Source organism: Vombatus ursinus, unplaced genomic scaffold, assembly GCF_900497805.2.
Source record: "Vombatus ursinus unplaced genomic scaffold, bare-nosed wombat genome assembly UNPS02001287.1, whole genome shotgun sequence".
NCBI classification, from domain to species: Eukaryota; Metazoa; Chordata; class Mammalia; order Diprotodontia; family Vombatidae; genus Vombatus; species Vombatus ursinus.
The window spans coordinates 17,051,420-17,075,886 of record NW_020941065.1 but is presented as its reverse complement, the minus strand read 5'-3'; the positions used below and the strand labels follow the sequence as shown (position 1 = coordinate 17,075,886).

The following is a 24,467-nucleotide window of genomic DNA, read 5'->3' as shown; positions in this document are numbered from 1 at the left end:
GGCGAGACAGCGGCAGGCAAAGCGATTCGGGCTGTGTGCCCAGAGATGCCACCCAGGCCCCACTTGTAGGTGCTGGGGTGGCCACTACCTGGGACAGCCCGGGGAGGGTGGCTGGGGCTGGTCGTGATGACATAGAGGACCTTGGACGCTCGGGCAGCACTGATGCTGAGGTTAGCCTGCTCAGTGATCACCTCGGTGAGGTTCTGGTTGAGGGCGGGCCCTGCTGGAGGCGCCTCCTCCTGGAGAGCTGAAAGGCAAATAAAACACGGGAGAAGGCCTGTGGCGTAAAAGGGGGACCATAGGCTGGGGCAGCCGGGGGAGGCCATGCCCTGCACCCTGCGGGGAGCGGTGAGACTCAATGGCCGAAGGAGTGGGGCTGCGGGGCTGCTGGGGACCCCCTGCTGCCTCCAGAGATGCCAGATCTCACAGTCTCCAAACACATCTGGTCATTTCCTGCCTGCCCACCTCTGCTCACACCGTGCTTCCTGCCTAGGATTCACCTACCTAGCTGCTCCTCCAAAACAGTGAGGTGGCACAGTGGGTAGAGCACTGGGCCTGGAATCAGGAAGGCCTGAGTTCAAATCCAACCTCAGGCACTTCCTCGCTGCATGACCCTGGGCAAGTCGCCTCCAGGCTTGTCGGGCTCAAAGGAGACAATTCACACATGCAGCTCTCCACCGAGGTGGGCCCAGTGGCCTTCCCAGATCGAGCCCTGCTGTTGTCTTACGCTGCCCCCCCACCCCCCGTCAGTCTTCCCCAGAAGAGCCTCGGCCCTGTCCGAGGGCCTCCAGTCCAACCTGGTCGTTTCACAGCGGAGGAAGCGGATGCCCAAAGGCTAAAGGGGGGGGGGTAGCCAGGGACGAGCACGTGGCTCCTGGGGGGGCCTTGAGCGCTCGCTGACTGCTCGCTTGGGGTCGGGAGCTGCACAAGGCAGACAGGCTTTGGAGTGTCCACAGTGGGTTTAAAGAAAAAGGGAAAGATTTCTTCTGTGAGAGGAGGACAGTCCTGCCTCGAGGCAGGGGGATGGACAAGTTGACCTCCCTGGTGCCCTTCCAGGCCTGTGCCTCCAAGAATCCCCAAGCCCTGCCCTGGGTTAGTAGCTCCAACCCTTATCCAAGTTGTAACTGGGAAAAGAACTGTGCTGTCCAAACAAAAGGCGAGAATTTCACTTTTTAAAGAGGGGTTACTAGGAGCGTGCCTACACATTTCTGCTCCTCACTTGAGAAATCAGAACGAGGAGCACGGGGCGGGGGTGGGTGGGAAGAACTCCAAACTGGCCAGCGTGGGAGGCAGCCTGGGGTGGGGGGAAGAGCCTGAACGTCCACCTCGGCCCTGCCTCTGTCTCATGAGGGTGCTGGGCTAGGCAGCTTTGGAAGCGCCTCCCCCCAGCTCTGACACTCTACGGCTCCCGTGTCCCAGCTGCACCGGGTGCTGGGAGAGCAGAGGACGCTTACCTTGGTATACGACGGCAAATCCCTGGGCCTGATTGATGCGGTCAGAGAAGAAGTATAAGATGACGAAGTCCAGGGAGATGTTAAAAGACGGGGGAGGGCGACTGCGGCCACTGAAGCGCACCAGGACGCGGTGGCTGTAGCCATCCAGCATTTCGACCATGTCTGCTGAGTCCCTGACGTCAAACAGGGTGAAGCTGAAGAGGAGGCGGGAGGCCCCGGGCACGCGGATGGTCCAGTAGCAGGCCCGGCCGGCGGCGTACGTGTCGGGAAAATCGGGAGAGTAGATGACCGAGGACGCGGCGGTGTAGTTGCCCCCACAGGCTCCGACGAGCGCTGCCGGGAGCAGACAGAGGAGGTCGGGGGAGCTCCGGACGCTCCTCCCCTGCCACCCAGCTCTACTCCCGGGGTCTGTTCAGCGGCCTATGCCATCCCATTGTCTGGGAGCTGGGGCTTTGACAGGGGAGCCTCCCCCAACTCCCCGGGCCTCCCCCTCCAGCCATCTGCACAGACACCGGGACTTCTCCCCACGCCCGTCACAGCCACTCTGAGGGCGTCGTCTGCCCTCTTGGAGAGGCAAGCTTCTTGGGGGCTGGCTCGGAGGTGCACCTCCAGGCTCCCCACCTATCGATCCATCTACTCCACCAGCCAGCATCTCCCTATCCATCTATCATGCATTCATCCATCATCTCTTTCTAGCGATCTCTGTTTAATTCCCACAAACCTCTTGCCCTCAGTAAATCCTCTCCTATCCCCAGCTGAGTATGAAAGGAAGTCAATCCTAGGATGCCCATGCACTTGTGTGTAAGAGTAAATGGGTTTCTGTGGGATAACAGAATCCAACAGAATCCAAGCTGCTCCCGGCTCAGACGCGGGACCTCGCTGAGGCAGCGAGCCCTGACCTAGGATGGTGGAGGCCGGGTGAGCTCCACCTGGCTCCTCCTCTGGCCTTGGCCAGCCCTGCCCACTCTAGTTCCCAGGCTGAGGCGCCGCACTAACTAGCACAGTACAGAGAGCGTGGGCTAGGGGCCCAAGGATGTGGGTTCAAACGCTGCCTCTGCCCCTTCCTGGCTGTGCAGCCTCTCAGACGCTCTGGTGTCTCTGGTCAGGGCAGACAACATTCTTCAACCTGCCTACACCACAAAGAGCTGTCCTGAGATCCAGATGAGCTCAGGCCTAGAAAGGGCTCATTAGCACACTGTGCTGCCCAGCACCGTGAGCACTTTCCAAATGATACAGAATAATAACAACGATGATAAAAAAACAAAACAATAACTAATTAGTAAAATAATAAAATGATAACCAAACTAGACACCCTTATAAGTTTCTGAAGCACCAGAAGCAGAAGAAGTGGATAAAGAGCTCAGCCTGGAGTCAGGAAGACCCGAGTTCAAATTCAGCCTCAGACATGTACCAGCTGTGTGACCCTGGGCAAGTCACTTCACTTGTCTGCCTCAGTTTCCTCAGCTACAAAATGGAGAAAATAATAGCGCCTCCTCTAGGGTTTTGTGAGGATCAAATCGGATCGTATTTGTAAAGTGCTCAGCTCAGTGCCTGGCACACAGGAGGTGCTGTATAATTGCTTCTTGCCTTCCCTTCCCTCTACACCTGCAGGATGCTGTCAGGGTGCTGAGCTCAGCGGCAGAGCCAGCATTTGAACTCCTAACCCTTGGGTCCCAGGCCCTGGGCCAGCGATCTGCTAACAACCAGAGGACAGCAGCCACCCATGACGGTTCATTAGGAGTCGGTGATAACTCAATGGGAAACTTGAACCTGACAAGGATGTTCACGCTCTTCTCTGGAGGGGGAGATGAGTCCGGAGAGGACCCGGCCGGCCACTCGAGGACAGCCAAGCGTCTTCCCTGCCTGGGACTTCGCACCTGTTCGATGTCTCCCAGGCCCCCATCGATATAAACCCAGCTGCTTCTCCAGGGCCAGGAGCCTCAGTCGTCCGCTGGGACAACAGGCCCCGCAGGGACCATCTGATCCGCCGGGGTCCGGCCTGGCCAGTAAGAGGAAGAGTGCAGGTCAGGAGGGCTGACCCTTGGCTCATGGCTCGGAGCTGGATTCCCGAGGGGCTGGCAGCCAGCACGGGAAGTGGAAGTGGCAGGGTCCCCAGAGCTGGCTCTCACCCACTGCCAGCTGCACGATCTTCTCACTCCCTCCAAGGGTCCTGGCCCTCGGCAGCCCCCAAGGGGATCTCTGCCCTCAACAGAGAATCTCTGAATCGAGACCTAGAGGGGATCTCCGAGATCCAATGCTCAAAGTTCACAGAAGAGGAAACTGAGTCCCAGAGAAGTTGAGAGACTTGCCTGAGGTAGAACAGAGAACTGACATTGCTTTGGGATAAACAGCTTTAAGGCAAGCTGCCCTACTGGCCCCAACAGGCACGGCCACCAGCTAGGAACCCGGGAAGGCCCAGGGGCCCCAGGCAATCAGCTTGGATGTCAGGAGAGCTGCCACCCACCAAGAACAGCCATTATTAGAGCACTGAGAGCCTGGGGGGAGGGTGCTGAGGGCGTGCCTCCGACCTCTCCTATGCTGGGCACCACCCAACACTTTCTACAAGGACATGGCAGTGATGGCCCACTAGAGGAGAGAGCCAGGATCCAACCAGCTAGAACAAGATGTGGAGTCTGACCAGGACAAATGTTGCTATACTCGGGTGCTAAGGAGCCACTTCCCACGTCCACGATGGGGAGGCAGGGCCCAACGTTAGAGCAAAGATGGGAGGGGAGGGCAACATGGCAGCCAGCAGAGTGGCTGAGTCTGGGCACCAGCCCTGCTGCACTCTCCCTGGGCCTACCCCCTCCTCAAGAAGCTGCAGCGGAGTTGTGAACCGATCCAACCATTCTGGAGAGCAATTTGGAGCTGTGCCCAAAGGGCTATAAAACTGTGCATACCCTTTGACCCAGCAATAGCACTTCTAGGTCTGCATCCCAAAGAGATCACACAAATGGGAAAAGGACCTACATGTACAAAAATATTTATAGCAGCTCTTTTACTAGTGGCAAAGATTGAAAACTGAGGGGATACCCATCAATTGGGGAATGGCTGAACAAGTTGTGGTATATGAATGTAACGGAATACTATTGTGCTATAAGAAACGATGAACAGGCTGACTTCAGAAAAACCTAGAAAGACTTGTATGGTCTGATGCTGAGTGAAGTGAGCAGAACCAAGAGAACATTGTACACAGTAACAGCCATGTTGTGTGATGACTAATATTGATAAACTTAACCCTTCCTGGCAATACAAGGATCTAAGACATTTCCAGAGGCCTTGGGATGAAAAATGCTATCCACACCCAAAGAAAGAACTATGGAAGCCAAATTGTTAACTTTTTTCTCTTCTGTTGAATTTTGTTTCCTCTTTCTGATGGTTCCTCCTATTGGTTTTAATTTCTACTTACAACATCACTAATGTGAAAATATGTTTAATATGAATGTAAATGTATAGCCTGTATCAGATTATGTGCCCTCGGGGAAGGTGGTGGGGAGGAAGGGGGAGAAAAATTTTTAAACTCAAAAGCATATTGAAGTGATTATTGATAAATCAAAAGAAATTAGTAATAAAAAAAGAAATGATGAGTAGGCAGACTTCAGAAAAAACCTGGAAACACTTGTATGAACTGATGCTGAGTGAAGTGAGCAGAACCAGAACACTGTACACAGTAACAGCCACACTGTGCGATGACTGACTTTGATAGGCTTAGCTCTTCTCAGCAATGCAAGGATCTAAGACATCTCCAAAGGTCTCATGATGGAAAATGCTATCCATATCCAGAGAAAGAACTATGGAGTCTGAATGCAGATGGAAACAGACTATTTGCTCTCCTTTTCCTTTGCTGTTTTGTTTCTTCTTTCTTGTGGTTCCTCCCATTGGTTCTAATTCTTCTTTACAATGTGATTAACATGAAAAAATGTTTAATATGAATGCATAAGTAGAGCCTATATCAGATTGCGTGCCATCTTGGGGAGGGGGAGGAGAGGGAGGAGGAGAAAAATTTAAACTCAAAAGCTTATAGAAGTGAATGTTGAAAACTAAAAAGAAAGAAAGAAACAGCAGCTGTGGTGGCTGCCCAGGGCCTCTAGGAGCAAATGGAAACTCGTCATCTGGCCTTGGAAACCCCTGTGCCCCCGGCCAATGCACCTGCCGGCACGAATCCCTTCTACAATCTGCCTGAAGGAGAGCAGCCTGGCCTTCAGCTGAAGTCCTCCTGGGATGGGGAGCGTCCCTGCCTCTGGGGGCACCTGGCCAGCCTCCTGCCTCTTCCAAATGACCTCCCTTCTGCTCGCCCACTCCTCGGCCCTCACAGTGGAGCTGGGGGAGGGGGCACCCCAGAGGCCATAGACTCCAACCCATACCTACTCAGGACTCTCCGCTACGGCCCCTGACAAGGGGCAGCCAGCCTCGACCACAAGCCTTCCAGGGAGTAGAGACTGCCCGCCAGCTGATGCCCCTTGGCCAGGAGACGTCCTCTGCCAGCTCTCACGCCCCACCTGTCACTCCCAGCCTTGCCCTCGGGGGCCACGGAGGCAGCCTCAGCCCTCCTCCTCAGGCCAGCCCTCTCCAGCTGGCCAGCATCTTTCAAACAATCCATGAGCACTTAAGAAGGGACCCCCAGCCTCGTCCTCAAGGAGCTGACATCCCCTCAGACACAAAACTGACAAGCGAGGGGATTTATCGGGAGGGTATGGGCAGTTGTGGGGTCAGCAAACGCTTTATAGGGGGCGCCTGGGCTCAGCTTTGGGGTGAGGAGAAGGGGTGGGGTGGACAGCAGGACTTGTGAATGGGAGTCAGGCAGAACGAGCTGGGACGGCTGCAAGGGACAGGGCCACTCCGCAGGATTCTGCAGCTGCCCCGTGGCTCCCAGGAATCCATCCCTCCATTGCTGCCCCAACGGCGGCCAGCTCTCACTGTCACATCCAGAACTCCTCAGTCATCGGTGGCCCCAGGACTTGGGGTATACTCACTGTCAAAGAGGATGATCCTGCCATCGCCACCACAGGGCTGGGTGTGGTCCCCAAAGCAGACACTGTTACATTCAGTGCTGGCTGTCTCCCCATACTTCCAGTAATCGGGATTATTGCCACAGAAACAAGCGTAACCAGATTCCATCCCAGCAAACTGTGGCAGGAGAAACAGAGGCACCAAAGCTGATGGGGGCTGACATCAGTTAAAGGGAAGAAGGAGCATCCGCCCCGGCTCATTCTGATTCTGCCCCCTCACCCCCAGCCCCGGCTGGCTGCCCCCAGAGGATCCTACTCCAATGAGGGCTGCTGGAAGGAGGCGGCCAAAGCCCTCATGTTACAGGAAGAGCCCAAGATGGGGACCCAGGGAGTCAGGGAGAGGGCAGGACTCAAACCCAGGGCTCTGCACTCTGCTTGGACTACTCCTTTGGGTGGCCTCCGTGCTGGGACTAAAGGGGCTCTTCAGACAGAAGCAGAGGGCACTCTGCCTGCCCAGATGGCCGTCCCTAGACCAGGGGGCTTCCTGGGATCAGAACTGAGAACAGATGCTCCCTCCCTGACCCTTTTCGGCTCCTGAGCAAACACATCCCCCCAGCCCTGCTCTAAACTGCCAGGGTGCCAGGCTGGTACCAGCAGTACCCACTGTTTGACGTGGCAGCCCCCAGAGCTTCCCTAAGCCCAGGTCTAGCGTCCAGACCGAGGGAGACCCGGAGCTGGGCAGACCGCAGCTGGAGGCCTGGGGGTGGTCACCACAAAGGCCCAGCTGGTGAAGGGCCTTAAAGCTGTGTCACCTGACAGCCAGTGGAGGGGCCTTCCGGGGGAGGCCACGATTGTGGCTGCTGCATATCTAGAAGGGGTGACGTTGGTTGGAGGGATTAGATTTACTCTGTGGCCTTGAAAGAGAGGAGCCACGTGGGGAGCCAGAGGGAGGAGGATTCAGGAGCCCCAACAATGAGAGCCATCCAAAAAAGAAACACACTGCCCTGTGAGATAGTGAGCTCCCCGTCATGAGAGGCGTCTGAGCAGAGGGGAGAGGCTTATTGCTGGACTCTGAGACCCCTCCCGGCTCTGACCTACCTGGCAGGAGAGACGAGTCACATGGATTGCTGTGGCGTGGAAAGACAGTCAGTCTCAAAGCCACGGGTTCAAGTCCCTACTCTGAGGCACATGGGCTGTGTGACCCTGGGCAAGTCACTGACCCTCCCAATGGCTCTAAGGCCAGAAGTTGCAGCAGAGGCATTGATCTGCCCTGGGGGAGGGGGCTTCCTCACCTGGGAGTTTCCCCAGTCTAATGAAAGCACAGGCCCCATCCCCAGCCCTCTGCGGAAGGTAATTACAACAATTCTAAACCCACTGCCTCAGACAAGGGCTGTTTAGCCAAAGGTTCAGGCATTTTCAGAAGGTTCTAACATGAAGAAGGTTCTTTGTAGTAGGCCGAGACGTTCTTACCTTGAATTTCTGACTCCGACAGAAACTGATGCAGTTCTGAATCGTGAGCTTGTTGGATGTCTTACTGGTTCCGGTCAGAGGAGGGGGGTTCCCGTGGTCTCTGTAGCAGCCAAGATTTCCAGGCACTGAAAGAAAAAAATGTGGAAAGAATCAGAGAATGCCAGAGATGGGAAGAGGCTTTAGAACACAGAATGTTTGAGCTAGAAGGAACCTTAGGATACAGAACAAAGGATGGCAAACCTGAAAAGGACCTTAGAATACAAACATGGAATGCCAGAGATGGGATAGACCTTGGTACATAGAACAGGGAATGTCAGAGCTGGGAGGGACCTTAAAACAGGGATGTCAGGGCTGAGAGAGGCCTTAGAACAGAATGTCAGGGCTGAGAGGGCCTAGAGAACAGGGGATGTCAGAGCTGGTAGGGGCCTTAGAACAGGGATGTCAGAGCTGGTAGGGGCTTTAGAACAGGGAAGGTCAGAGCTGGGAGGGGCCTTAGAACCTAGAACATGAAATGTCAGGCAGAACTGGGAGGGATATTAAAACCACTAAGCCTAATCCTCTCATTTTAGGCCCAGGGCAGGGCTCCCTCCACTAGCCCAGACTGCTGCCCAGATTTCACCCCGGCTCCCAGGGGCTGGGCAGCAGAATCTGCCCCCACTCCCACAAACATGAGGTTGGATGCCTGCAGCCCACCCCGAGCGGAAACCTGGGGCAAATGAAGAATCTTTAAAAAGGGGAGTCAGGAACAGCGGAGGAGAAAACGCCCAGTGGCAAGAGGAGCCGGAAGGAAATACCCGCAAGGAGCAAGCTCGCCCCCTCCCCTGGCAGCAGCGTGCCTGCCTCCTGCCCTGCGACACTGGACGGCCTGCATGTGCCTCTGCTGAGAAATCCAGAGGCGGGCCTGAGGGCAGCGGAGGCCGGCCCCCACAGTCAATCACGCTTCTGCCAAGGAGTTCTACCATGAGCTGGGGGTGAGATGCTGCGCCTGGGCTCCCCTCAAACTGCCCCAGAGCACGAGAGCTAGAAGGGCACTTAGAACCAACCCGCCCAAACTCCATTTTACCAAGGAGGAAACTGAGGCCCGAGAGGTCAAAGGGTGTAAGGCTCAGAGTTGGGAGCGCAGAGGCGTCCCATCCCATCGTCTCATTCTGCAACGAAGGAGGAGCTGAGGTCCAGAGGAAAGGGGCTCGTCCAAAGCCAGAGCTCTGATCACTGTACCACACGCACAGATGATACTTCGCAGAGCCCAGACCTGGCCTCAGACCCCCCAGGGCCAGGGCTCCCTCCCTCTTGTGAGGAAACCTGATCTAAGGCCTCCCAAAGACAGAGGGGGCCCGAATGGACAGAGAGGCGCAAAGACGGGGCGGGGGCCTCCTTCAGGGTCCCTCTCCTGGGTCGAGTTAAGTCTCTCCAGAATTGAGGGGAGCTGGTGACTCATCTCAGTGTCCCCTGACCTCATGCTGAGCCTGCCCAGGAAATGATTTCCTCCAGGGTCACACAAGGAATAAAGAGCAGAGCAGACACTCGAACCCGGGTCCCTTGACCCCCAACCAGCCAGGGCTGGCTCTCTCTGGAGGAGAAGCCGGCCCCCTTCCCCTTTTGCCTCCTCAGCCACTCACCCCTTCGGTCTGTCTCCAGACTAGCCAGGGCTTGGAGCCGCCCAGCTCCCAGGGGACAGCCATATGGTTCAGCAGACATTGTTCTGCTCTCTCTAAGCCTGGGGGACTGCACGGACCAGTTTAATGAGAGCTGTGTGATGCACAATTCTCTGGGAGCATCAAAGGCAAAAAGTCAACCTTGGCTTTGAGACCAGCTCATTCTGAAGGCGCAGGTAATCTCTCTGCAAATAAGAGAGGAAGGCGGAGGAGGGGGAGGGAGGGCCAGCCCGGATGACCCTTCTCCCTCCTATCCAAGGTGGCTCACCTAAGGATGCACACAGAATGGCCATGGGAGCAAGTGTGAACAGAAAGCCCTCCCCGCCCCTTCCCCCTTGAGTAGGGTGCTGCATAGCTCAGGGTTCCTTAGAAAGGGGAGCTTTGGTCCGCTAACAGAGGGATTCCAGGCCACCAGAAGGTCCAAACAAGGGCAGCGTGCTTGTGGAAAGAACAGTGGATGTGAAGTCAAGAGGACTTGGGTGTGAATCCTGGCAGCTGCTGCCTCCAGATCTCCAGGTGGCCCCCCTGCCTCACTGAGCTCAGTCCGCACCACTTTCTCTCCTCCCAACTCCCGCCTTCATTCTGGGGATTTCATCACACATCCTGACTCTCCCTCAAACCCCCGAGCCACTCACCTCCCACAAGTCACCCCTCCACCCCACCTCGGTCACACACAAAGATGGGCAGACCCGTGACCTTGCCGTCACCCACAGACGCACCACCTCTGTGCTTGGGGATTCTGCAGTCATAATCGATGGGCTTTCACCTCTTCCTCTGCCTTCCCTTGCATGACCCTACTCTTCATCCGCACCACGACCGCCAATCCCTGGACCACTCTATTCTCTCCCGGGCCACCTTCTCCTCTTCTCCCCACTTTGGTCCCTTGGTGAACCAACTTAACTCTGCCCTGCCTGACCCTCCTGAATCCCTCGCCCCTTACCATCCACCCAGCTGAGGCTCAGCCTTGGATCACTCGCAGCTTTGTGCCTAGGTTGCTCTCCAAAGCTACCCGTGATCTCTTAGTTTCCAAATCCAACGGCCTTTTCTCAGTCCTCATCCTTTCTCTCTGCAGCCTCTGACACTGTCCATCACATCACTCTCTGCACCGCGGTACTCTCTTCTCTCCAGGTGTTCAGGACACCGGCTCTCCTGGTTTTCCTCCTCCCTCTCTGACCACTCCTTCTCCGTCTCCTTTGCTGGATCCTCTCCTAGATCAAGCCCTCAGACCATGGGTGTCCCTCAGGGCTCTGCTCTGGGTTGTCTCCTCCCTCTTGAGGAACAATGGGGGGTAATCTCAGAGAGAAGGCCCCACTTAAGGAGGAGGAGGAGAAAGGGCTTCTTGTAGAAGGCAGAGCTTCAGCTAAGGCTTGAAGGAAACCAGGAGGTGGACATGAGGAAAGAGAGAATCCCAGTTCGGGGGCACGGCCAGGAAGGGGACGGGGCAGATAGGGGACAGGAGGTGGAAGGGAAGAAACAGCCAGGACCTCCAAGAAGCAACAGGTGAGAAGACGAGAAAGGCAGGAGCGGGGAACGGCTGGGCAAACGTGGCCCGTGACTCTCGTGAAATAGAAGGGTAGCAAAATGAGGAAGAGGAAGAACGGGGAGAGGCCTGGGAAGACCTTGACGACCTGGTGACGGTAAAGCAGCGGAGCTGACATGGCGCACAGCGCTATGAGGGAGACGGGGGGAAGGAAGAGGAGACGAGGAGCTGCCCACCCTCCCCTTCCTCCCTCCCGTGAGGCGGTGGACGCCGCGCAGGGGACCAGACTGCTGACCCTCCTGTCAACGGCTTTTTTACTCCTTTTAAGCTCTTTTTAAACCTCAAGGGCCACATCCATGCTAGGCATTATTAGTATTTTCCTTGACCACAACAGATGACTACCGAGTTAAGGACGGGGGGGATAAACTCAGAAAGGAGGGCTCTATGGAAACAAAAGATAGCAAGAGATTAAAAGATAAAGAAAAGAAAACCGATGGCGGTGTGGCTGAGGGCACACGGAGGGAAGGGGCCTTCGCTGGGGATGGCACAGCACTCACCGCGCGTTTGACAAATCTCCGTGAAGTTCACAGAATCAGAGTCCTAGAGGGGGAAGCTCGTCTGGATTTGGTGGCACTGAGGACCAGAGAGGTGACTCAGCCAAGGTCACCCGGCCAGTCAGCAGCAGAGCCAGCCTCTAAACCCGGGTCCTCAGAGTCCAGATCCAGAGGGAGCTGGAGAACTGGACTTGGTCCCATCACAGTCATTAGCTGGTATGAAGCCTTCGGCAAGGCTGGCGGTAGCCCCCGTACCAGGGGCTTAGGAGAGGTCATTTCCACTGGGCCAGGAGTCAAGAAGCCCTGAGTTCAAATCCAGCTTCAGACACTTACTAGCTGAGTGGGCAAGCCACTTCACCTCTGCCTCGGTTTCCTCACATATAAAATGAAGATAATGACAGCACCCATCTCCCCGGATTGTTGTGAGAATATTTGTAAAAAGCGTTTGGCTGCAGTGTCCGGCACCGGTAAGTGCTGGCCCATCGCTTATTCCTTCCTCCCTCCCCCTTCCACTCCAGCACAGGAGGCCCCTTGAAGAGCTCTGATTTTTCAGGGAGCCTAACACAAGCCCAGACCGAGGCCCAGCACCCCCTGGACAGTCTGACGTGAGAGCGGGGCAGGGTTGAAGAGCTTTAAACTCCTCCCTCTTCTGAAGCTCCTGTTACTGTTGAGGGTGCCGGCTTCGCAACCTCAGCGTCATCTCTGACCTTCCACTCTTACCGGCCCCTCTCCATCCATCATCTCCACTTGGCGGCATCTCTCGAATTCGCCCCTTCTCTCCTCTGACGCTGTCCCCGTCCCCTCCCTGGCGCAGACCCTCATCACTCTACACCGGAATTACTGCCACAGCTGCTGGGGGGTCTGCCGGCCTCAGTCTCTCTCCACTCCCATCCACCCCCCCCCCCCCCCTAAGCCTGGGCGCCCCCCCCCGTTGTTCCCACCCCCCCCCCCCCCCCCCCCCCCCAGTCTTCTTCCTTAGCTTCCTCCAGTGACACTGGCCTCCTGGCTGTTCTTACACAACATCACATCCTCTGACCCTAGACGTCTACACTGCCTGTTCCCTGTGAGAGGTCTGGAATTCTCTCTCTCCTCATCCCCATCTGGATTTTCCTGGTTTCCTTCCAGCCTCGACTGAAGTACTGCCCTCTACAGGCAGCCTCTCCTGATTGCCCTCAAGGCCAGCACCCGCTTCTGTTGATTATCTGGCCCAGAACATCAAAGTACATGTTGGAATATGCTTGTCTCATGTCCTCTTCCCCGTCAGACTGGGAGCTCCTCCAAGGCAGGGCCTGGTTTGGCCTTTCTTTACCTCTCTGGCCCACAACAGGCACTTGAGAAATGTGTGTTGACTGGCTCCAATCCTCCAGCCGCCCCACTGGAGCAGACACCCTAAACAGGGTGACGGGAGGCTTCGGAAGGTGCCCGGGGAAGGTTCCAGCTGGGGAAGAGATGGCCCCTGCCTCCCCAGGCTGAGTGCATGCACTGCCAGACCTCCAGACCCCCCAGAGGGGGATAAACCAATTCAACTTGAACAAGGATATTAAGATCTCTGGGGATTCGTCCTGCATTTTCCCTCTTCAGTTTGAATTTTTAAAAAAATCACCTCACACTACAAATGATCCTTTGTTAGAACCAAGATTTTGAAATCCATAGAAGCTAACCAAAGACACTGTGCTCAGCAAATGTCTTGGAAGGGTCTGGCCAAGATAGAGAGTTACAGGAGGAGGGAGAAGGAAGAGAGGAAGGAAGGAAGAAATGAAGGAAGGAAAGGAGGGAGGGAAGAAGGAAAGGAGGAAGGGAAGGAAGGAAAGAAGGAAGGAAGGAAGGAAAAGAGGGAGAAAGGAAGAAAGGAAAAGAAGGAGGGAGGTAAGAAGGAAGGGAGAGAGGGAAGGAGGGAAGGAGGAAAGAAGAGGGAGACAATCCATTCGTAAGGTACATTCCCCCTTCCCCTCAAAAAATTTAAATTAAATCTACCTCAGTTTACTGAATCCCAGGGGCCTGAAATCCAAAGAATTACTTGTTCTTCTCAAAGGTGTGTCTAGCAGGGGAGACCCCTTCCCAATGTTCATCTGCAGAAGAGGAGTTGGAGGAGCGAAGAGAGACCCTCGACAGCTGTCCTCACCTCCAAGCCAGACTGGGACTGGCATGTGCTGCTTGGCCCCCCGGAACACAGCCTGGAGGAGTGGGGCAAACTGGGCAGAAGCAGGTTGGGGCTGGACGGCACAAGGGGAGTGTGGCCTGCCTCTCTTCCCGAGTGCTTTGAGCAGAAGGGGCGAGATCGCTTGCTGTGCGTGTTGTTGGGGAGATCTGGGGCCCAGGTCTCAGTTGGACCAGGTGCTCTTGTGGTACCTGCCAACTCTGTGACTCTTATTCTTTCCAGAGGAGGCCTCCTGAAGCTCAGAAACTTGGTCAAGGCCACAGTGGGGTTGAAGTGCCTCTGGCGCCAGCTCCACTGACCGGCTGGGGAGTCCTCAGAGGAGGCCCCCAGGAGGCTGAGATAAGGCTTGAGCTCCTGCCATAGCACCAGCTGGTGAAGCAGTGGGGGGAGGCTGTTAGCTTGGAGGAGACGTTTCAGGGGGACATGAGAGTGGTCTTCAAGGCCCCAAAGGCCTGCCTTTCAAAAGAGGGTCACAAGTTTCTGCTTGGCCTCAGGGAAGAACCAGGAGTGTCTGGGAAGGGGGAGGGAGGAGAAAACAGGCCGACAGAGACTTGATGTGGGGAAAGCTTCTTAATGATTCGAGGCATGAAACACACGAGAAGGCTGCCTCAGCAGGTGTTCCAGGAGAGGCCTGGCACCCACTGCCAGGATTCTTTCTAGGGATGGGTCAGACTGCATGGATGCTGACAGCTCTTCTGACACTAACGTCCTGTGGTCTCAGAACAGTCTTTGGGGGAACAATTCTTTTCATGGACAATTCCGAAGTGTGTCTGCTCCAGATCTACTCGCACTGCCAGGCGTACCACGAGAGTCACCAGGGAGGGCCTCCTGTGTGTGCTCCATGGGCCTGCCAAGGTGCCAGACCCACGGAGAGCAAACGTCTGGGCAGCAGGGGCTGCCACATGGCAGTGAGTGCCCTCCAGTGAGAAGGGACAAGGGGCAGGCCAGGCAAGGGCCACGGGAGCTAGCTTCCTAGCCACCGGACCCAAGGGTCTCATGCTCATCCTGTCTATCACGTCGCTAATGCTGCCTCCTGGTTCAAGAACCCAGAAGGGCTCATCGAGGGGCTGCTCACCCCATGCCAGCCCATCTTTCTCTTATCAGATTCCTGCCTCCCCATCCCGGCAGCCTTTATCCTCGTCCTTCCCTGTGCTCTCCAGGTGATGTTCGCTCCCAATCCTCCTCTATCAAATAGGAATAATGATCTCTCCCGGGATTCACAGGATCCAGAGCCAGAAGGGACCTCGAATTGTTGTGAGAATGCCATGAAACAGTGCCCGGGAAAGGGCTTTACTGGTCTAAGGCCCTAGCGGAAAGCAGTCTGGAGCTAGGCGTCACCAGGAAGACATAAATAATGCCTCTGGGACGTTCTAAGCCCCTGCCCCCCCCCCCCCCCCGGAGGCTCTGCACCAAGCAGCCTTGGAGAGGAGACTGCCAGGGATGCCAGGCCTCTCGGTCGAAGCTGCTATGCAGAATTTCACGCCGAGTTTTCTGCAGCGTACTTTCCCAGCTGACAACAGCTGGCCCAGGACCCCCGCAGAGGCAGCTCACAGTCTGCTCAAGGCTATCCCACTGGATAGGGAATGCTTCCAGGATACCATCATAGTCTGCTCTCCTCCTGGGGCTTGGGATTGGCTGCAACCATGAAAGAAAAGAAAATGGCTTTCCACGCAGACCTTCTGTCGCCAGTCAATTAAGCCACGGCTTTCACAATTCCCAAAAGGCGACAGTGATCCCTGGGCACAGTCAAACAGTGCAGGATGAAAATACTGCAGGTGCCGCCCAACTCTGAGATCCAAAGAATTAGAAGCCACGGGTGGGGGGGAGGAGTGGGGGCAGGAGAAGGGAGATGCGGGCTTCCAGTCTCCTGATCAGAGCCATCCCAGAGTGAAATGGGCCACCTCTGAGGGATGGTGGGACCCTCTTCCCTGGAGGTCTTTATGAAAAGGCCATCTCTTAGGGATTCTTGGTCAAACACAGGTAGGGCCAGAGGGCAATGAGGTCCATTCCAGCCCCAAGATTCTGTGAGTCCGGATGCCTCCCTCTACCGCTTCTGTATAACAGAGAGGCAATCTTGGGCTCCTGCGGGTGACCCTAGGGAGTGAGCTCAGCGGGGCCCTGCATACAGCTCAAAGGCCAGAGGATGGGTCTTGGGGGCCACAGCAACATATAGAGACCATTTCCTGGGGCACAGAGGGACCACACTCTGCACTCGGGGCAATGAGAGACCCCTGCAGCCCTGCATGGTAACGCTGCTACCCCACATCCTCAACAGGTAGTGTGGCTCGGCCCCACCCAACTCCCTTGACGTGGATACAGATTCCTAAAATAAATCTTCATCGATTAGGGACAACAAAGTCTGTATCAATGTGCCCAGTACGTTATCTGATTAAAGGAATCATAGAATTCTACAGTTAGAAGGAACCTCAGAAGGTCATAGTGCCCCACCTGAAAGATAAACTCTTGGCAGTCTCCCTTCAAGTGATTAGTTTGGAAATCTTTGGTGATAAAGCAGCTATCACTGAGGACATAAGCAGATCACTGGACCTGGAGTCAGGAAGACCTGTGTTCAAATCCTGCCTCAGACACTGACTAGCTGTGTGACCCTGGCCAAGTCACTTTACCCGTGTCTGCCTCAGTTTCCTCATCTGTAAAATAACAGCACCTACCTCTCGGGGCTGCTGAAGGGATAAAATGAGATAATATGTGTAAAGTGTTGTACAAACCTAAAAGCACAACATAAATGCTAGCTATTATTATCATTATGGTGACAGGGAGCTCACTACCTTACATGGCATGATCTCCCACTACCTCCCCTATGTGCCACCCAAAGTGGCCTAGTAGCCATTCACAAACACAGATCTACCCTGGTGTAGTGGAGGGCCCTGGACTTGGAGTTGGAAGATATGGGTCTAAGCTCTGGCTTTGTTGTTTATGAGGCGCGTGGCTCTGAGACTTGGTTTCTTCATCTGTAAAATGGGGATGGGGTGACCAGATGATTTCTAAGGTCCCTTCCAGTGCAATGCTCTGGAATTGTCTGAAATGTCTCACTTTTTCTTGTGAGCTTCTGTTCACGGCCCCCATTCTAGCCAGAACACCCTTCTGCCTCATTTCTGCCTGTCTGAACCCTGCCTATCCCTTCTGACTCCATGCAAATTCCACCTCCTCCAAAGGGGCTTCCCTGATATTCCTGCCACCCCAGGTCTGCAAGCTACAAGGGATATCCAGCACTGGCTGGTAACCGTCTCGAGGCCCTGAGCACGCACGCTGCCTTCTGTCATTGTTTCTGCCTGTGCCTCGTCTTCCCTACTGCCTTTAATAAAGGCAGGGACCGCGTCTCCTTCTGCTTCCAACACGGTGCTAAAACCAGGGCCCTACACAAGGTAAGATCTAAATAGATGGTGGATACAGGCTTCATCCTATTTGGGACCCAACCTGTCACCGTGAGAACATCTCACCCACCTGTGCTCTTGCCTAAGTGATAAAACCACCACCACCACCACCACCACCATCACGACCATGATCCCTTAGGTTTCCAGAGCACTTCCTGCCTTTCAAAGCACTTCATAATCACCTTATCTTTAAACCTTCACAGCAACTCTGGAAGGAAAATAGGGTCAGGTTTATCATTCCCATTTTACAGAGAAGGAAATGGAGACCCAGAGAGATGACTCGTCTAAGGTCACGTGGCAAATCAGAAAAGAGGCAGGATTTGAACCTGCTTTTCTCTGACTGGGCACAGACTGCCCCAGAATCAGCTGTGGCCGCTGGACATTCTCAATGGGCTCCTCCTTAAAGAGCTCTGGTCTTGGTGGTCAGGCCAGACAACAGCTCAACAACCTAGTCCTACGGAGGAAGTAAATCTAGATCAACTGAAAAGCTGAGGCAGAGGATGCTAAAGGATTCTATGAAGATGGTCTAGGAGAGTATGCCCATTTCTGCTCTTAGCACCTTCTAGGAAATTCAAAGAAAAAACCCAAATAAAATTTTTTTTAGGCAATTGGGGTTAAGTGACTTGCCCAGGGTCACACTGTTAGTAAGTGTCAAGTGTTTGGTCTGAGGACAGATTTGAACTCTGGTCCTCCTGACCTCAGGGCAAGTGCTCTATCCACTGCGCCACTTAGCTACCCCACAAATAAATGTTGATCATTAAGAGTGGGAAGGCTACACTCTCTGCTTACTCTTTCTTCCTAAGGTTATCACTAATCTGTTGTACAGACTCCCACAGATTCCCTTCCCTCTCTGGGCTTCTATTTCTTCCTCTGAAAATGAGAGCACTGGACCAGGTGCCCTCTAACGTCCCTTCCAAACCTCAGCGTCTACAGCTCCCGGTTAGGAAACATCCTCAGGTACTGTGTATTTAGCTCGTTTATAGTCATAGGAGTTTGCAGAATGATACCCACTAGGCAGGGACGGCCTGGTCTTTATCTTTGGGTCTCTAGGACTTAGCATAGAGACTGACAATCAAAGGTTATCAGTAAGTGCTTGTCAGATTTGATGAGGTCCAGATGGAAAGTGATCAAACGCTGCCCAAAACACAGGGCTCTCCTCAGGACCCTGTGGGGCTTCTGAACTGTAATAACTCAGGCTGTGGATCTGCTAGAAACACTTTACAAATTTGGAATTATGCCCCCAAATTGGTCACACTCTTTTCTCAGCAATACTGCTCCTAGGTCTACACCCCAAAGAGATCAACAAAAAAGGAAAAGGATCCATACATGCAAAATATTTGTAGCAGCTCTTTTTGGTGGCAAAGAATTAGAAGTGGAGGGGATGCCCCTCAGTTGGAGAATGGCCGAACATCGGTATATGCTTGTGATGGAACACTGTTGTGCTATAAGATATGAAGAGCAGGATAGTTTCAGAGAAACCAGGGAAGATTTACATGAACGGATGCAGCAGAGTGAAGAGAGCAGAACCAGGAGAACAATTTACACGGTAACAGTAATCCTGTACAATGATGAACTGTGACTGACTTAGCTACTCTGATCAACCCAATGATCCCCCACAACCCCAAAGGATTTGTGATGGAAAATGCTATCCACACCCAGCCAGAGGACAATGGGCTCAGAGGGCAGACTGAAATATGGATTTTTTTCTTTCTCTTTCTTGTATTTTCCCCCCAGAACGTGGCTAATGTGGACATTTGTTTTGCATGACTCCCTATTTATAACAGGTTTTATACTTCTTGCCATCTCAACGAGTGGGATAGGAGCAGGCACAGCGAGACACGCTGGGCCCGAACATGAAATAAAATTGAATTTAAAAAAACCACTGTGCAAGTGGCATTTAAAAAGCAAATTGACCGTAGTTTGGGCCAACCTGCAAATTTAGAACCGAGTGATCAACAAGCATTTATTAAACAAGTACTTTATGTGGGTGCTGGTGGCACACATAAAGTAAGGTGATCCTGACCCTCAATTCCATAAGAGTTTGAGGGGAGATCACTGAGAGGAGGATCAGGGTAGGCCTGATGGCCTTTGAGCTAAAGCTTGAAGGGAATCAGGGACTGATTCTCAGAGCCTGAGGTGAAGAGGGCAGGCACTCCGCGCACAGGGCACAGCCCGTGCAAAAGCACACAGGTGGGACATGGAGAGACAGAGGAATTATAGTAAGCACTTTATAAAGAGCTGGATAAGCATAAACCATGCTGATTATTACAGAGCTAGACCTGGCATATTCTTATTTCCGATCCTATGATGATGAGAAGGACTCGTGTAGATGAGATGGGTGCTGTCTTGGTATCCCAAGACACTTAGCATGCTGCTGGGGAGAAGCAGGCAATTAATTAAAGCTAGCAGATGGTTGATTGATGAAATGGCACCCTTTGGGATGAAAACTCTCATAAAGACCACTTCTAGGGTGTTCATTCAGCTATGAGAAGACTTTCTGGGGACCTCGCTCACAAAGGGAAATGGTGAGCAGAAAGTGCGCCCATTCCTGGTCTGCTCTCTCTCAATAGTCAGTGGCGAGGGCGGAGGGCCTGCCAGGGTGGACGGGATGTGCAGACAAGCCAGGTTTCATGTCAGTGGACAGGAAGTCATGTGACTGACCCCCTCCACCATCAAATCCCCTTGACTCAAAGACCCCACTGGAGGAAGAGGTGGTGAGGTCGGTGGTCTGCCGTCCGTGAGTCTTGGATATCGAAATACATCATCATCCCTCTGGCCACAAGAAGGCCGCCGAGAAATGTGCTGGCGAGTGGATTTGGGGAGGCTGGCCCAACTTCCTCTGGGTTTTTCTTTTGGCGGGAAGGGCAGATTATTCTCGGCAAGTCACAAGCACATACAGTTTGGCCTCCCCACCTGTTTGTCAGCACCCTCCCTCATAAGCTGTAGAGAAGGGACCCCCCCCCGACCCTGTTCAGCCACTTGCCTTTGTCCATAAACATTACTGTCCCCAATTCCTGCTGGGTCCGCTCTGGGCAGACAGGAACTTTCCAGAGATCTGATCATAGCCAAGGCATTTCCCCATATGATCAGTTTAATGAAAGACGGGCTTCAGGCAGAGGAGGAGTGTTATTCAGGAAAATTATGACTCCTTGTCCATAAATAGGGCAAACTGGGCCTAAAATAGTCAGGCTGGGGCTATATCGGGTGCTCTGGGCAATTAGCAAGGTCTCTGACCAGAGCAGAGGCACCAGAGAGGGTCTCCACTGTGCTCATCAGACACTAAGATGTCCTTCCCAGAGCAGAATGGGGAGGCTGCTGGCTTTCCCTGTGGGTCTCAGCCTGAAGGAAGAGGTCTTTTCAACAGCTAAGCACCCCCAAACCTCCAAGGAAACACACTCTTCTGTGCAAATGAGGGCAAATTCCACCCACAAACTCCTTCAGGGTTACAAGGTGGGGCTTTGTGAGGGCTCCTGAAAATGGGAAAGCGCCCAAATGCCACTGAGCTTTTCTCCTCAGGACGATGGAGCCCCATCACATTGGCATTCAGAACCGGAAGGGCACAATCTGGGCAGCCTGGCCCACACTGCTGCAGCTCCTTCCCCCAGAGCCCAGGCTCCACAGGGCCGTGCCCGCCTGGGAGGGGCAGACGAGACTCCAGATGCTGATCCCCTCTTCCCCAGCTCAGACTCCAGCCAGCACTAAAAGGCTATCTTTGTGCAGAACAAATGGACCGAGGACAATCTGTTCTCTTCTCATTCCTCCAGAAACGATGAGAGCCAAGAGATATGTTTTCCATTTTTAAACTTGACTGAGCGCCTGAGGAAAAGGGCTCCTCCCTGACAGTGTTCTCGGCTTTGTGAATGAATGATGATGCACAGGTGGGAAGAGGAACTCGGCCAGGCTCCAGCGGTGGGGAAGGGGGTGGTCTTGGACACCGGTGGGCACGAAAGAGCAATCAGACCAGGGGAGAAGCTCAGGGAGCAGCCAGAGCAGGAAGGGCGATTCTGAAGACCTGGTCAGAGACTTTGTCCCTCCCCCACCCCCAATGCCCTGTACATGGGACCCGGCCTCTGCATACTGCGGGCAGGTGACTAGGAGAATGGGGACAGCAGAAGCAAGCGCACAGCTAAGTGAACCAGTCCAAACGGGCATCATGGAAGAGCAGGTCACCACGAGACGCTTGGGCTGAGGTCATGAGTCAGGGCACCAGAGGCCGGCCCGGAGGATTCCATTGGCTCCTTCCAGTGCTAAGAGTGTAGCGTTCCCCATCACTTGGGATGAAGCCTGTGGTTCTTTGGGGGCTCTCAGAGGGAGTGGATGGAGGCGCCCATCTTCCCCGCCAGAGTCAGAGATGCACAAAGCCCAGGAGACAAGAAGTCACAGAACCCAGGGTCCTTGAGCTGGGACGGACCCCCAAGACACTAATTTTTCAATGTTTTATTTTTACAGATGTGCAAACAGGCACAGAGGGGAAAGCTCATTTGTCCAAGGAAATCCAAGGCAGTAAATAATTCCAAACTGATGATTTTGGGCTAAGTAACAGGAAAGGAACTCAAGTTTTTCCAAAGGTGAGATGAAAAAATTAGAAAACAGGCCTGGAATTTCAGCAAGTTTGGGGCTGGCTTCTCACTCTCTGGACAATTTTCCAACCACCGGCAAATGCAAACAACTCTGACTTCTGGGAGGCATTGGAGACAGTCTGGCTCCCCAGGCCCTAGGCTGGTCAGAGCCCCATGAGAGTACTGAGTCCTCAGCAGTGTGACTATAAGGGACCTCAGAAGACATGCAGGCCAGTCCTCCCATTCTGCAGATAGAGAACCTGAGGGCCCGCAGGCAGAGCTGCCCAAGGGCCCCCGGAGGGGGTACTGGGACCCACTTCTTTGGCTTCCAGGCCAGAGATCTTTCCACTGCCTCTCCCCTGACTTGGTCATCACTGTAATTTATTAGGCTACTGGGTGCGGGGAGAGGAAGCAGGGCTAACACCTCCCCCAGATATGGCTAAATGAGGTAAGTTTCAGGGTCCACCTTTAACCACCTTGTGAAGTAAGGAGTACAAGCATTATCAGCCCATTTTGTGGATGAGAAAACTAAATTCACAGAGATGAGGCCACTTGCCCATGATGGCCCCATTGCCATGTGTGGGGAGGGGCTTGAGCTCATGCCTCCTGACTCGAAGGAAGCCTAGGACTCCATCCCTCTCTCCCAGCTGCCCCAGGCCTGCCTGGAGCAGATGACTTTGGGCCCAGAGCACCTTTGCAGACCATCTAGTGAGATGCTGAGGGGGAGAGTGTGAGCTGTGATCTGAGCTGGTGGAGGGAATGCCCACACCCTGAAAGCACAAGCCCCCCAGTTACTGATCCAACAGCTGCTTTCTGTTCCCAAAAAGGACAAAGAAAAGAAACTCAACAGCTGAGACACAGGTCGAGTGTGTTATGAAGATGGTCAACACTGGAACAGGCCTTGGTGGGAACTGTGCAAATCTTGGGGGTTTTGAAGAGAACCCCCACCCCGGGGACCAGGTGCCTTCTCATCCATCACCAGAGCCAGGAGTCTGGCCCCAAGCTCATGATGTCCAGCATGCAGCACCCCTGTCCCCTACCCCACCATTGGCTTACTCTGACAAGCTGGGATCTCACAGTATTTCCAGTAGACGCCATCCTCATGCTCGGCTACGTAGCACCAGGGACTTACATCTCCGTCAGGGTTCCTGTTGGGGAAGAAGACACAGAATCCCATTTCAGGCCTTGTCAGTGATATTTCTGGCTTCGCTCCTTTGGCCTCCTTATTCTGGACACCCCCCCTTGCTGCAGGCCCCCACTGGCACAGGAGCCATGGCATCTACGCCCATGGCGGGCTGTTTTGGAGGAAGCTGGGAAAGGGGGAAGGGAACATCTCTGCACAATTCCAGAGTCATGAGCTAGCCTTCGGGAGGTGACTATTGTGGTCTAGCTGGTACTGCAGCCTGCACTTAGAGGGGGCCATCCCAGAACAAGGGCTGTCCTCTGCCCCGAGCAGACCACAGCCAGGGTACTGTGTTCAGTTCTGGGAACCACACTTTAGGAAGGTCGCTGACAACCGGGAGTGTGCTCAGAAGGGTAACAGGGGAGAAGAGCTGAGGCAATGCCGTCACACTAGCAATGGCTGAAGAACCAGGAACCCTCAGCCTGGAGAGGAAGGGACAGGGCGTGGAGGGAGGCCAAAGTCACTCTGTTAGAAGACGCGGAAGAAGGACTAAGCACACTCTGCCTTGCTTCTTGGGACTGATGGGCGAGTGACCGAGACACCCTGGGCCTCAGCATCCTCCCCTGTGACACGGCGGACTTGGCCTCAGTGGCCTCCAAGGCCCCTCCCAGATCTGCAGCTAGGGCCTTACGAGCCCCATATAGCCAGAGATGTCCCAAAGTGAAACGGGATGCCTTGGGAGAAAGAGAACGAATTTCCCGTCGTCACCTGGGAAGGGGAAAGGTTGGATGGGACGCCTCTGAGGTTCTTTCCAGCTCTAAAGTTTTATCACTCGGTGATGCCAAATCAATCAGGAAAAGGGGGAATGCCACAGGACAGCGGCCTTGGTGACCCATGCTGAGGGTAGGTCCGCTGGGGTTTCATGGGCCACACAGCAGGGGCATTCAGGCCAGACCTCCACCTGAAAGCAGCCACAAGGCCAAATTCTCAGGCTGACTACACGATCTCGACTCTGATTTCTTTCCAGTAAAAGTTTTGTTTCATTTTTATGCTTCCTTCAAAGTCACCAGAAACTACGGAGAGGAATGTGACAGTATGCTGAGAACTGGCAGGTGGTGTAGGGGCACTGGAAGCTCTCCCTTCCCTGGTTCCTCTCCGTGTTCTTTTATCCAGACCCAGGACACTGGAAAGCTGACCCTCCAGTGGGGCCGGAAATGGGCACCGTGGCCCTGGGGCCTGGTGCCTCCAGCCTCAGAGCAGCCCCTATCGGGCCGAGGGGGATAAGCCTATTGTGTGCCTGACTCCGGCTGCAAGATAAGCCTTCCCAGAGTACAATGGGGCCCTTGATTCCTGGGCCCAAAGGCAGGGGCCCCGGCCAGCCCTGCTCCTCCCTCTGATACTGAGACCTCAAGGAGCATTCTCCATCTCTCAGACACCTCCAACTGAACAGGTCCAAGCCGGTGCCTAAGATAAACAGGGGGTTGGGTGTCTCTGGCAGAGAAATCCAAGCGGCCAGGAGGTACAGAGCCTCCCTGAAATGCCAGCTGGAGCCACCATCGGTTCCACCCCTTTCAGCCAAGGGCTTTGCTCAGCTGCGTCCTTTAGTGCAGCCCTCTTTAGCGAAGCCCTCGGAGACAAGCCCTCATCCTGAAGTCCTGGGCACCAGGCACCAG

At 54.3% G+C, this 24,467-nt stretch overlaps 1 protein-coding gene across 1 annotated transcript in view; it reads right to left on the bottom strand.

The window, feature by feature from the left end:
* The window catches only part of KREMEN1 (kringle containing transmembrane protein 1), a 50,489-nt gene that overhangs the window by 5,092 nt on the left and 20,930 nt on the right, over positions 1-24,467 (bottom strand). Inside the window, exons 3-7 of the mRNA XM_027865203.1 lie at positions 22,728-22,819; positions 7,874-7,998; positions 6,428-6,581; positions 1,455-1,787; positions 89-247 (exon numbers count right to left, since the gene is read on the bottom strand). Coding sequence (XP_027721004.1) covers positions 89-247; positions 1,455-1,787; positions 6,428-6,581; positions 7,874-7,998; positions 22,728-22,819 — 863 coding nt within the window. The remainder of the gene's footprint in view (positions 1-88; positions 248-1,454; positions 1,788-6,427; positions 6,582-7,873; positions 7,999-22,727; positions 22,820-24,467) is intronic.